Below are 14,729 nucleotides of genomic sequence, written 5' to 3'. Positions count from 1 at the left end.
CCCTCCCTGCCTGTTTCAAGGGATACAGTAATTTCACTTGTAGGTGATCCTTAAGATAGGATAGCATTTTTCTGAAATGTGACATATCATTTCTCATGCTGCAGCACTGAGTTTCTGTGAAACAGTCACAGAATTTTGTTATTACCCAAAATCACTGTAGGAGAACTTCACCTTCAGCCTCCTACATGATTTCCTGAGATGTCTCCTGAGACAGACCCTCAGTCTCCCTGCCCTACTAACTCCCTTTGTATATAGTTTTTTCCCTGGCAGAAAAAGCACAGTGAAAATCACATCATTTCTCTTGGCTGGACACAGCATCATTTTGCTATAGCTAAACTTTACGCATATGGAAGGTGGTCTCCCCTGAGGATCTACCGAGTGATCCCACTGGCCAAAGTGGGCTGTGCCAGAGAGGCACCTGCTGTTGCATCCTCAATACACACAATATGCTGACAATATCACTTAGGAAGGGATGCAAAGTCTGGATCACCCATTTAAGCTATGTAAATGAATGCACCACGCCAGCTGCACTTGTTCCCTGAAATACCTGTGAGTTCTAACTAACATCTGTTTCAATCAACCAACAGTTTGCCCATCATCACAGCCTTACAGCTTTGTCATTTAAGGATTCATCCTTTTAAGAGTTCTATTCTCATCAATATTATATTCTGCCTAGGAAGTCTGACCATCTTAGAAGCAGATAAAGTGATCACTGATGACAGTTAATACAACTTCAAAATATTTCAGGACTGAAGTAGAAAAAATACATACAGAATTTATATTGGACATTATTCAAGAGCTATTAAATACTTGCAAAGTAGAGAAATCTGACAAGCAATAAAACGTGATGGCTTCTATATGCAAGCATTTTGACACTTCAACAGAGTCCAAGTTTAGTGAAAAAGCAGAACTTCCTGAAAGGAAGTATTATTCACAGCATTTTTTTTTTTCAGAAGTGGAAGTCTAACATAACAAATCTCCATTCCTGCTTAATCTTATATTTACATAAATTTCAGCCTGCTTGACAAGATTTCCGTAGAAATCCTATTTCATAAAATTTGCTTGATTGTATTCCAAAAAGTGACTCACATTTTACAACCAAGTGGCTAAAGCTGCAACGAGTTTGACTCTTTCCATCAAAGCCAGTATTAGACAATTTTCCAGTTTAATGGTTTGCATGCTAATCATAATAGACAAAACTGTGACCACAGGTCAAGAAATCATAGAATCACAGAATGGTTTGGGTTGGAACATGCAGTTCCAATGCCCCTGCTATGGGAGAGACATGGTGCACTAGACCAGGTTGCTCAAAGCCCCATCCAACCTGGCTTTGAACATTTCCAGGTATGAGACATACACAGCTTCCCTGGGCAACCTCTTCCAGTGCCTCACCACCCTCACAGTAAAGAATTTCTTCCTAATATCTCATCTAAATCTACCTAATTTCTAAATTATAAAATCTAACATTTAAAGCCATTACCCCTTGTCCTGTCATTACATGTCCGTAAAAAGCACCTCTCAGGCCTGTCAAGGTTCCTTGTGATAGCATCCCTTCCCTCCAGCCTGTCAACTGCATCACACAGCTTGGTGTCTTTGACAAACTTCGCTGAAGATGCACTCAATCCCATTGTTCATGTTGCCAACAAAGATGTTAAACAGTGCCGGCCTCAGTACTAACCCCTGATTAATGCCACTCCTCACTAGTCTCCACTTGGATGCTAAGCCATTGACCACAACAGTTTTGAGTGTGACCACACAGCCGATTACTTATCCATTGAGCGGTCTACCCGTCAAATCCACATCTCCCCACTTTAGTGACAAGGATGCTATGCAGGACAGTCAAATGCCTCGTACAAGTCCAAGTAGATGGCATCAGTCACTCTTCCCTTATCCACCAATGCCATGACCCCATCACAGAAGGCTTTCAAACTTGTCAGGCATGATTTGTCCTTACGAAAGCCATACTGGCTGTCACTAATCACTCCCTTATTGTCCATATGCCTTAGCACAGTCTCCAGGAGGATCTGCTCCATGATCTTACTGGGTACAGAGGCGAGACTGACTGGCCGGCCTGAAGTTCCCTTGGTCTTCCTTTTTTCCCCTTTTTTAAAAACAGGGGTCATGTTGCCCCTTTTCCAGTGGGAACTTCACTGGACTACCACAACTTCCCAAATATAATGGATAGTGGCTTAGCCACTTCATCCACTAGTTCCCTCAGAACTCATGGATGTATCTCATCAAGTCCAGAGACTTGTGCACCTTCAGGTTCCTCAGATGATCTCAAACCTGACCTTCTCCTACAGCAAGCAATTCTTCATTCTCTCAGTCCCTGCCTTTGCTTTCTGCAATGATCTAATAGTCACATAATATGTGGCCAGATGGCTGTTGCTAGATTGAAGGAAACAACACAAGACCTGGCCAGTGAAATTAAAAGATATTCGAAAGCATGGCTACTAAGTCGCTGTAAGAGCAGTAAAATCACAGCTCCTGTCTAAAGCTAACTCCTAGCATAGCAAAATTTGGCCCAGACTGTAAAGCCACAGTTAAATAAAAAATCATCAAGTTCCTCACCTGCCACTCTCCAAAGCACTTAAAAGAGAATGGTTGGAGGACACAAGGGCTGAGTGCTATCTGATTTTGCAGACATTATGATTTGGCTCCCAGTCATGAACTCCTTTCTTCCACCCTCTCTCCTTCTTTATGTTCCTGCAGATTCTCCTTTCAAGCCTGTATTTCTACCTTTACACTCGACCATTCTCCCCAGGTGGCTTTTCTTTGCAGTGCCCTGTGGTTATCCAAGGAAAGGCTGGCTCTCCTGAGCCCTCCAACACACATCCTTACCCTCCTGGCTGCTGCTGGGCCAGAGCTCAGCCTTGACTTGCGTGCATGGCCTCCTGATCTAAAGCAGGCTCAGGACAGGCTGGCCCACTGTCCAAAGACCACTTTGGTGCCAACAGCTGAACAGAGAAATGGGTCCACACTGAGAGGAGTCCATTCTCATGCTCACTCTGAAATGCTGAATTTGCTCACTTTCTGCTTCTCTGTGACCTTGTGGGGTTGCAATCAAGGCATCCTTTTAGCATGCATCTGCCTGTAGGCACAGACTGGTTCCTAAGTGAGAGTGTGCCAAAGACCATCCCTTCCAAAAGAAGGCTCCTGATAAGAGTCCTACCAAGGAAGGCGAGTTTCCTTACAGAAAACCACCAGCACCTTTCTGCTAGTAATGTTTAGACACAGTTAGGATTCACAGCCATCATGGACGACGACATAAAACTCCCCACTTTCACTGCTACTCACTCCTGACGTCTCCCTTGTCTTCCCTGGGTATCTCTCATGCCCCCACTGATCTCATGATGGTCAGAATTAGTTTGGACAGTGACTCAATGTGAGTCTCAACTCAGCAGAGTACCAAGGAAAAGAGAAGCCAGATGGGATCAAAATCCTTTGTTTATGGGCTTTGCTGCCCATAATTCATTTTCTGCATTCTGTTGCAGCATGTGCTGACACAAAATTGATCTAAAGTCTCCATCTCCTCCAGGGACTGCTCATGATCCCTCACCCAGCTCAAATCTGTGCAACGTCTTCAGCCTCCAGAGAAAACAACGGAAGCATCTCTGTGCTTGGCACTGGCAAAATATCAGACCATTCACTCTTTAACTAGGAATCTGATTTCAACTATTTTCCTCCAGACAGGATGAAAAAAAAACAAAGACAAAAAGCAATTTACCTCTACTTCACAGGCATATTCCGATCCATCCAGGAGTGTCACTTTGCATTGCATATTTTTCGGTTTCTTGACAATCTTTAGAGGAGACTTGGAAAGTTTGCTAGATGATGATCTCTGTGAAAGCTTGTCGTCCTCTAGCTGCTGGTATTCCAGCTGTTTCGCACTTGCAGCAGCAGACTCCTGTTCTTTGTCTATGTCCTAAAAGAGAAAGAAAGATACTTTTTCAAGTGAGACAAGCCAACCATGCTGTGCAGTACACTATGCATCCAGTACTGAAGTATTTAAGTGAGCCTAGGGTGGGGCTTGGATGAGAAAGTCACTGATGAAGGATGGAGTCTCCTTTACCTATTGAAAAGACTTCTCATATTCATCTCAACCCTCCTTTCTCGCTCCAAAATGCAGAGAATACCCATGAAGGATGGACATGTACAAGAATACTTCAGGCTTCTATTTTTTCCATAGGTACATAATCCCACTTGGACTTCCTGGACCTGTTTGCTCTGTTGGAAACGCTGAATAATAGGTAAATGTGATGAGCAGATATTCCTACAGTTTCTTGATATTACCTTCAAGTCCTCTACCTATGAAATCCTACGATGCTTCCACAGTGTCATACGGAATGGGAAAAGATCATCAGGTTTGCACTAATTTTGCTGTCTGTAAGAGAGAAGTACCTGAATGAGGTCATGGATCCCTGTAACAGTGTGAACTTGCAGGGGGATGCTCACACGACTGGGAGAGTGAAAGGCTCTGTGAGCAAAGGGTTAAACAAACAGGATGGAAGTGAGGGACCAAACAACTTTCATGTGCAGCCAGCTGGCTAATGGATGATAAATACAGGATGAGAGGCTGAATTTTGCTCTCTGCAGATGCCTGTTAAGTCCTTCAAGCTGTCAAGAACTAGGTGCTATTTGAAAGACAAATACACTGCGGGGAAAAGGGGCAAGAAGAAACAACTGTGCTTACTTTTGCTTAGGCTTATCTGAGGGTGAGACCATTTGAAGAGTTACTGTGATGCAGCACAGCTCATAGTCCTCACCACAGCACTAGATGAAAGCCAGAACAGCTCTACAGCATTTCACCTTCCCTAGCAACAGCTCTATGTCGCAGTCATTACCTTTCTCATCAGTTATGCCCCTGATAGCCTCCAAACAAAACCTCAATGTGAGTGAAGTAATACCTAAGCTAAAGCTTAAATAAAATAAAATTAAAACAATGTATTTCCATTATCTCACTACAAGGAAAGAAAACCCAAATATATTTGGCTCTGAATGATGTCAGTGTAATAAGCAACAAGCATTGCTGGAAACGGAATAGAAATTAATCCTCCAAGTCTGTTTCCATTCACTGTATATAATAAACCTTGAATGAAGCAAATCCATCCAAATGCTTTAATCTGCTTTGAGAGCAGAACAACCCTGCATCATATAACCAGCAACAACAGTGTACTGCTAAATCACAGGGCACTTTCCCCTAGAGATTTCATACAAACAAGCCGTAATCTTCACCTTTGCCTTTGGGTGAATGGGGGAAAAAGGAATTTGGAGTCCGCTGTACTACCAACAGCACTAGCTCCCACCAAAGCCACAACAAATCACAAAGAGGCAAATGCAAGGAGGCAAGGCAAGATCGCACAGCCCTCCTTAACCTGCAAGCAAAAGGACACACAGCCATGATCTCCTGGGCTTCCCTGGGTGGGGAGACTAAAGAAAGTGGAACTAGAAACATAAAATAGCAAAAGCTGCTTTGAAAATCCACTTCATTCCCTGAGCCATGGAAATTCTTCCCCAGGAGCAGCCCCATGCCAGCCAGCTCTTTCCCATCCAGCTCCAGCACTTGAACACCAGCTCTGTGTCTGGATGCCAAGGTTCTCACATACCTTGAAGACTGGTGAGAGATGAAGAAACAATGTACGTCAGTGGAGTAGCTGTCTGCTGAGCATTTAATATTTACGGTTGCTGTGAGGAATGGGGAGAGCCCTTCCATGCTCACAGCAAGGCTGAAGTCAGTCACCCCTCTAACACAACCACGGCCAGCTGGCAACTGGTCCAATCTACAGCACCAAAAACAAGACTGAAGATGTCTCCTGTTAGGGTCTCTGGAAAGAGCTGTGCTGCTGCTGAAGGGCTCTGTGATGATTTTCATATGCTTTGTTAAAGAAATCTGCCAGGGAAGGTGCACATGCACATGTGTGGATGCAAAAGTCATTCCAGGGCTGGAAAAAATATACTGTCATACCTGGTGGCTCATTAAGATTTCTGATGTGAGAGTCAGAACCCTTCTCCATCAGACCAACAACAAAACCCCCAAAACAGATACATGGAATTAATCTTTTTCAAGAAAGCAGACAAGCTGCTTGAGAGAAAAGCACACAACAAGGGAACCAAGCAGCCATTTAAATTTTAGAATCATCTGCCTGCAAATGTTTCTGCAAATCCTAATGGACTGGTGATTACATGCCTTCATTAAGACATTTGGTATCTCAAGACTACAGCAGATATTTGCTTATTTATAAATATTTAAAAAAACAGTATTGAGGTTATCTCATTTGTTAAGGTTCCCATCTACACAAAGATCAGGGAATATGTCTATGCTAAAATCATACGAAGGATTTTCTCTCATTTGTCTGGAGAACAAAACATGCCAAGAACTATTACAGAAGATTCCCCAGACTATGCTGACATGTTCAGGCACTGAGGTACTTTCAGACTGTATTAAGCATCTTCTCCCTAAAGAAACCTGACATCCTGGTATCTAGGAAGAGGGGGGAAAAAAGTGGCCAGTGAAAATCCATGTACTCAGTGAATTATTTTGACTTCTGCAAGCACAGTTGCATTTTCTCTTAAATTCTTCTCCAAGATACTTCTGTGCTTTATTTCTGCAGTATTTTCAGTGTTGCAGACTGAATTCTCGTGCAGCACAAGCTGCTTCAGGATTTGTGTTTTTTTCAGCGTAAGGTCTCTTATTTTTGTCTATATTACTGCACCTTACTCTGACACAGCATGTCCAATCCCTTCTGAAGCTGGACCCTTCTCTCAAAAAAAAGCCTTTGGAGTCACAGGATTCAGCAGTAATGCTCTTTGATGCTTCACAGCTTCTTACTGGGGTACGAAGTTACCAAGCTTGCACAACACATGAATCCCACCTACTGACTGTAGTTGCTCAGTAATGTTAGTGTCCAAACTCCATGATGCCTTCTTGCTTTTTCTCAACAAGACAGAAAGGCAGGAAGATAGTAAGACTGCATTACTATACCTGATAGGAAGGACTCATTTCTCTAGTAACTGTTAATTTCAACACTAAGCAGCCATTTAGTCTTCATTAAAATGTTCTTTTTTATGTGTATTGAATGACAAAATGGCACTGCCATGGATTGGTAATTTAAATCTTTCTTCCCAAGGTTCTCTCATTGACTTTTTTAACGACACTATTCCCCACAGCTCTGTCTCAGTGCTGTGTTTAAGTAGTTCTTTCTTGTGATAGAGACACCAAAGCTACTACAAAATCTACTGGGCAGATCACTGTAGGTGAATTTGCCAGTCATTTTACAATATGGACTTTTGGATTCAATCTGGTCATCTCAGTGGGAAGGTCTCACATATCCCTTCACAAACCCAGTTCTTCTGCCAAGGCTTCTTACAGACACTGGCTGACAAGTGGTAGTCTTTGGGAAAGGAAGAGATCATGCAAATGAGATCATTTCAGGTCTCCAAACTCACACCTATGTAAACACAGATGGACAAGTTTGGTGCCTAAGGAGTTGTTGGTTTTTTTTTGGTGGCCATTGTGGGTTTTGGTCTGGTTTGTTGGTTTGTTGGGTTTTTCTACTGGGGACAGAAAGATTACTGAAGATGTCTGGAAGAACAGAATTAATAATGCTTATGCCTAGGCTTGATAGCATTACACTTTAAACTAATATCAGTTTGTGCAGTACCTTTCTCTACTGGACAAGCATCCCTGCCTCTTTTCCCCAAAGTAACTACATGCAATTTCCGATCTCTTTCAGAGACCAAGATTGTTCCAACACAGAATTGGTGGGTGTGGGAGCAAGAGCAGAGGTGTCTTTGATGTGCATGGCGTGAGGGTGATCAAGGGTTATATTAATGGTGAAAATGGTTGGCCATCAAAAAAATAGGCAGTTCTTCCAATAGTTGATCTTCAATAGAAATAAGCATGAGAAACCCTGCTCTGCCATGTCTACCTCTTAAGCTATTAGAAGGAGGTGATCCTGCCCCTCTACTCTGCTCTCGTGAGACCTCACTTGGAGTATTGTGTGCAGTTCTGGTGTCCTCAGCATAAAAATGACATGGAACTGTTGGAATAAGTCCAGAGGAGGGCCACGAGGATGATCAGGAGACTGGAGCACCTCCCGTATGAAGATAGGTTGAGAAAGTTGGGGCTGTTCAGCCTGGAGAAGAGAAGGCTGCCTGGAGACCTCATAGCAGCCTTCCAGTATCTGAAGGGGGCCTACAAGGATGCTGGGGAGGGACTCTTCATCAGGGACTGTAGTAACAGGACAAGGGGTAACGGGTTCAAACTTAAACAGGGGAAGTTTAGACTGGATATAAGGAAGAAATTCTTTACTGAGAGGGTGGTGAGGCACTGGAATGGGTTGTCCAGGGAGGTTGTGAATGCTCCATCCTTGGCGGTGTTCAAGGTCAGGTTGGATGAGGCCTTGGGTGACACGGTTTAGTGTGAGGTGTCCCTGCCCATGACAGGGGGGTTGGAACCAGATGATTTCAAGGTCCTTTCCAACCCTAACTATTCTATGATTCTATGAAATTGCTCACCTCCCCACTTTCTCCCCACCAGCAAGTTTGGGCTTTAGCTCTGTTTAAAATCCAAAAGCACAGCCAGCCCCTCAAACAGCTTCTACAGAAGGGTCACACTTGATTGTAAGTCACACCTCACATCTGCTTGCTTCACCAGCACTGCCTCACAACTAGGTAAAACAACAGGATCCCGCTTTTTAAAGGGTGGAGGAGAGGAGGAGTTAGACTTATTCCCCTCTTCAAGTGTGAATGCAATCAAGTGGAGGTCATAACCTTATAGAGCTAAGAGATGTAATTTGCAGGTACCTCATTACTTGTGTGTCACTTACCCATGAAGAACAATGCCTGTTAATCCTATTGACTGGAAATTATTAGCAGGGAAAAAGAAAGCAGCTTCCTCAAATTTAATAAGTGCAACAATGAACCAAATGGAAAAGCATGTGAAAGCTCTTCTGAAACCTATTACATGAATAGTTAGAGCAATTATAATGCAGTCATTTCAGAACCACGAGAAGCTTAAGGGTCCACATACTCTTCATGGCTCACACATCAGACAAGCAAGCATGAAATCAGTTTTTAGCAGGTATCAAAGAAATAAACTCTAAGAACATCTTCAGCTTCTTAAAAACTGGCACTGCTTGCTATTTAATGCAAATGGAAGACTGCAGATGTTTCCTGCTTAGTTAGTAAGACTGCCCTTATATTTAAGCACTGGAGACACAAAGACTTAACATGAATTTCAAAACACTCTGCATCAGAACTATTGTTTTTTAAAAGCAAAAGACCAACCAGTCAAGATCTACACCATCACATGAAACATCCTTCCACACGTATCTGAATATATATTTCCACTCCTAGCACACCAGACTCCTTTTATCCCAGGAGTAGTAACTGGGGGCAGGTAGCTAGTGTGGTGCAGCAAGCACGCATGTGGAGGCTCCCTTACCTGCTCCTTTTTCACTGGCGTGCTGTGGGCTGCCACAGCCGAGAACTGCTCGAGCGCGTTATGATGTTCTTCGCTAAGCTGCTGCTGGTCCTGTGGCTGGGTCTCTGCTGCCCCTTGCTGAGCAGGGCTCTCCTGCTGATCCTGCTCTTTATCCTTGGACTCAGAGTCCGATCCTGATTCCGTAGTCATGGTTGGTTATTCTGTAAAACAAGGTGAGCAGACCCACTGAGTACAATCTCGTAACCATGAATTTGTAAGCTAGGCTTACAAAACGGAGAAACATCAGGCACAAGTTTTAGTCTCGTATGCTCAGCTTTTAGAACTAAAGAGGACCAACAAGGTTACCTAGAAAACCTTCCCTGGTACAAAAGAGATCTAAATGCAACCATACTCTAAGGAAGAGTACGATGCCATAAGATCTTATTCTACATTATGGTGCCAAGAGGATGGTGCCAGACCCTTTTTCAGTGGTGCCCAGCAACAGGACAAAGAGCAATGGCCATAAAGGAGAATAACATACTGAGAAGAGCTTGTGTGACTGAGGGCCCTAAATCCAACACAGTTCACTGCAGTTTGGGTTTCTGAACCATGTGGAAACTTTTGCAAACACTAAATCTTTTGTTCTTTACATTAAAGTCATCAGGGCTTGAACTCCTCAGCACCTGCACTTCCTTTCAGAAATGGAGTCAAGTACTTTCGATGCTTCAAGGCAACATATATGCTAGAAACATCTGAAGTGGGCTCATTGACTTCAGTGCAAATGTACAACTGTCCTCAAGCCCACTTCCATCCTTCCCACTTGAATTCATCAACACTTCTGTCATTTTTTTCTAAGTGCTAGAGCATCCAGAAGAAAAAATACTTCCATTAAGTCATTCTATGTGTTAGATTAAAAGTGAATACGACTTTCCTTGAAGATGAACAAAGTTTCTAGGTTTGAATTTAACTTTGTCCAAAACTAAACGAAAATTAAAACATTACAATATTCATTTAAAATCTGAACTATTTCAATTAAATAGTTTAATTACAAATACGTGTGTGGCACCCAATTCTCAAACTACATACAAGCTACACCCGACGTTAAAAAACCATGCCGTGATTTTGTATCAAAACAAAGATTTGAAAAAGCAGACTTTGTGCCACTTGAGCAGAGTGTGCTTTTATGTTTGTTACTCATACATTCTTAGTCCTTGTGATCTTATCCTTGAGCATTTTGCTTTTAAGCAACTTGAAAACAAATCAATCTGCTGCAATCTATTTCTGTTCATCATCAGGCCACGATTTCTTTAACCTGGTAACCATAGCTACTATGTAAATATAAGCAGTTCCACAAAATATACATCTGCTAATTCATCTGCTAGGAAGTCACTATCAAACTTTAACATACACTACAATGTTTACTAGTAGAAGCAGGTTTATTAAGGATCACAAAATAAAAAGTACAGGCTTTTATTTTTTTGTTTACTTAGATGTTTAAGAAGCTACACTGCTTGACAGAAATGTTTTAAATTAGGCCAATTATTATTTTCAAACTCATTTCTGTATTCTGCACTAAGTTCTACAGTAAGTATGTGTGTCTCTACATCAAGCAAGTGCACAGCATTCAGCCTGTGCTCAGTTTTTGCACTGTGTGTAAGGCCAGGAGTGCTCGTTCCTACCTCCTGCATGTCAAAACAGCACGAGAGAGAAGCAGAACTAGAAAGCATATATGGCAGATTGATGCTTCAGGCCGTATTTTCAAGGTACTAATGCGTGACACACTTGTTTAGGAATACATCATAAATTCCTACACTCAAACAGCCACAGTTATATAAAAACACTTATTAAAATGTATTGTGTAATAAGTTGTCTTTAGCATCTCCAAAAAGCAATAATTAACTCAATGTCTTTTAAAACGTGACAGTCAGAAAGGCATTCACCTGATCAAACTTCAGGTGCCCACATCTGAGATGGTCATTTTAAACGCAGAGCAGAAAGCCAGACATTTCAGAGCACTGACCTATTTTAGATGCCTGCATTAAGCTGAGATAAATCACATACTAGGATGACGTCGTCCAACTCACTACAAAGAAAGCCTAAACAAATTCCTCCAATGTAGATCAAACAAACCCATCCTCCACCTTTAATTCTATTAAGCCACTATTTTTTTTATGCTTTAAAAGTTAAATTGCAGAACCAGGTTAATCTCTCAGAGTTTTGTTTTGCCCATCTGTCAGATGAACAAGGAATAAACTATTTTTCAGCTGATTATGACTGCACTGCTTTAAAAGCACCCAGGTCTCCACAAACTCCTCCCCCAAACCATGTTTTGTGCAGGTGTACGAAGATATGAAATGTAAATTAACCAACTAAATAAGTGAACAAAATCAAACTACGTATTTGATTTTCTTTTCCATAAAGTATGAATTAGGAAGTAACAAAAACTTGCCTTCCAGCTAGAAAAACCATTCACCAAACACCACCAAACAGCACAGATGACCAATACAAAGCGTAATGCTTAAAAGTTGTAGTACAAAGTCTTTTTTTTCCCCTCCCTCTTGATATGAGTTAGGGCAGTGTAAACAGGAAGCTACTAACATTATTTGCCTTTTGGAAACTGCCAACCCAACTATCTCAAAGCATTAATCTGTATAAGATCAGACTGATAGTCAATACGAACCAAAAGTCTGTCTTCCTTCAGCTGTCATCAATGTGTTTCTGGAAGCTCATTTTTGCACCTTATGTAGCTTCTTTCCTAATGAACATTTGTATCCTGGCTGTTCATAAGTATGGAAACACAGCCATTTAAATTAGCTTCACAGACACAACTTCATGTAGCAAGAGATTAAATCAAGCTTTACTCTTTTTGCCAGCTATAATTTTGTATCTCAAGGAACAACAAATGTGGTTCTTAACTTCTTCCCACATTAAGACATTCCCACATGAAGCAGAGCCTCACAACACTGTGAGTAACTCTCTGGGACTGGCTTTCTCTCCAGTTACATGAGTCCTCTCTTGCTCTAAGAGTGCTTTGTTAGAAAACTTTTTGTGCATTATCAAATCTTTTAGCATAAGTGATTTCTTGGATACAATATTCTTGTCATTAGTCAGACAGCAGATGGATTTAATTAACCTAAGGTTATCCATTTCCAAATGTCTTCTTTAGTTCCCTACGCATACTAATATGTTTAATAACAAATACTGAGAACAAGATACTATTGATTTCACACTGTTATCATACAGATGTAAACAGAAGCAAAACAAACATTTTGAATCCAATTTCTTACAAATTCCTCAGATGATTGTATTATTACTACTTATCTCATTCCATCTAGTGCAGGTTGAAAATACCTACATTGCAACACAGAAAACACCCCTCTCTCAGTTCAAAACAATAGGGTGTTTTGCCATTCTCAGCAAAAGGCTGCTTTATCCAAATGCACTTCAAAAGCATTTTGGTTCTTATAAATGGCACAACAATCTCCTAGGAAGAGGTGGTTTCACTTATTGGAAAAAATAACAATGATCTTAAGAAATTTAACAACATAAATATTACTCTACCTTTGTACACAGCAAACCTGACAGAACAGCTAACAGTGTCTACACATTTGTCAAACGTAATTGGCTGAGAATTTCTTATTTGTTTATATACTATACCTGGATGTGTACCAAAATCATGACTTTCAATGTGAATTTCAGTACAGGAAGAAAGAAAAGCTTCTTAAACTTTTTCTGTTGCCAGCACAACCCCATATCAGATTCCCCTTTTAAGCAAACAGAAAACAAACTAATGAAAAGACACTAAGAGCACTACCTTATACAAATGAGGTAATACGATGCAAGCCAGATGTGCTCTTGGATAGCAAAGTTTTGGCTTACAACCCAATATTCAAAGATTCCAAAAGATTAGCTGAGTCCAAACTTAACCCAGATGCTGCTAACACTGGATAGTCAAAGGCTAAAGTCAATTTGGCTACAGACAAACCCTCCAACCAGAAAGAGTCCCTAAGAACTAGCTTCAGTTTACTACTTAAAGTGAAAAACGTATGCACTTTCAGAAGTGTGAAGGTTTAAAATATAAGTGACTGCTGCAGAAGAATAATTAAGGGAAGATGAACATTCATATATTATCAAGGTATTAAAACACAACTTCAAAAGACTACATGACATTTTTAATAATATTTTTCATTAGATCAAATCACAGAAAATAATTATTTTCATACCCTTACACTGTACAAAGTAAAGACATTACATAGGGATTGCAAAACCTGCAAACCACTTGTGCAAAAAAGCCTGCATCTTAAAACCTTCCAACCCACCTAGTCCTTGTTACCTACAGTTGCCAACATGCTGCAGCTTGGGAGATTACCATTTTTATCACCAATTATTTGCTTAAAGCAAAGAATCACAGAATCAACTAGGTTGGAAGAGACCTTATCATCAAGTCCAACCACTACCCGAGGACTGCCAAGACCACCACTAAACCATGTCACTAAGGGCCTCATTTCTATGTTTCCTGAACACATCCAGGGAGGTTAATTCCACCACTTCCCTGGAAAGCCTGTTCCAGTATCTGATCACCCTCTTTGTTAAGAAACTTTTCTTAATACCCAGTCTAAACCTCCCCTGGTGCAGCTTGAGGCCATTACCTCTTGTCCTATCACTTGTTACTTGGGAGAAGAGACCAATTCCCACACACTCCAACCTCCTTTCAGGTAGTTGTAGAGGGTGATAAGGTCCCCCCTGAGCCTTCTCTTCTGCAGACTAAACATCTACCAAGCACCAACATTCACAGATAATTGACAGCAGAGTCCGTAATTTAATTAACCCAGCAGTCATAATAAACCTTTATTTATATATAAATACATGTTAGTGAACATATCTGCTATATTAAGCAAATGGAAATCACATTACAAAAGAAACTGCAAATTAATTTCAAAAAAATTAGGATGTAATGACAAAGCAAAATTGAACCAAGTATAATTGAATGTACTATACATAGTCACTATTTCCTGTAATGCACAGATTAATGATTTGCGTTTAAATGCTTCTTTGATCTAATTAATTCTCTTTGTGGAAAGTTCTTTAACTACAATACTTTCTGAAGATTGTTATGAATCCTTGCAAAAGTCCAAATTTGGAAGTTATGTAATCAAATAATGATACCATACTTCAAAAATAATGTTCTGCATAACTAGAGACATATTTATCCAATAATGATGAGATGCTGATGAGAAGAGCATATGGAGAACAATATTGCTGCAAAGAGCAGTAACAGAAATGTCAATATATATTTCAAGAAAAG

At 40.9% G+C, this 14,729-nt stretch overlaps 1 protein-coding gene across 1 annotated transcript in view; it reads right to left on the bottom strand.

The window, feature by feature from the left end:
* Positions 1-9,634, bottom strand: part of EPB41L3 (erythrocyte membrane protein band 4.1 like 3) — a gene marked incomplete at both ends in the record, with an annotated part of 65,719 nt that extends 56,085 nt beyond the window's left edge. Inside the window, 2 exons of the mRNA XM_080610567.1 lie at positions 3,728-3,925; positions 9,446-9,634. Coding sequence (XP_080466693.1) covers positions 3,728-3,925; positions 9,446-9,634 — 387 coding nt within the window. The remainder of the gene's footprint in view (positions 1-3,727; positions 3,926-9,445) is intronic.
* Positions 9,635-14,729: the final 5,095 nt, after the last annotated feature.

This window comes from Psittacula echo (genome assembly GCF_963264785.1).
Source record: "Psittacula echo genome assembly, chromosome: 2".
Classification (NCBI taxonomy): Eukaryota; Metazoa; Chordata; class Aves; order Psittaciformes; family Psittacidae; genus Psittacula; species Psittacula echo.
This window is presented reverse-complemented; position numbering and strand designations above follow the sequence as displayed.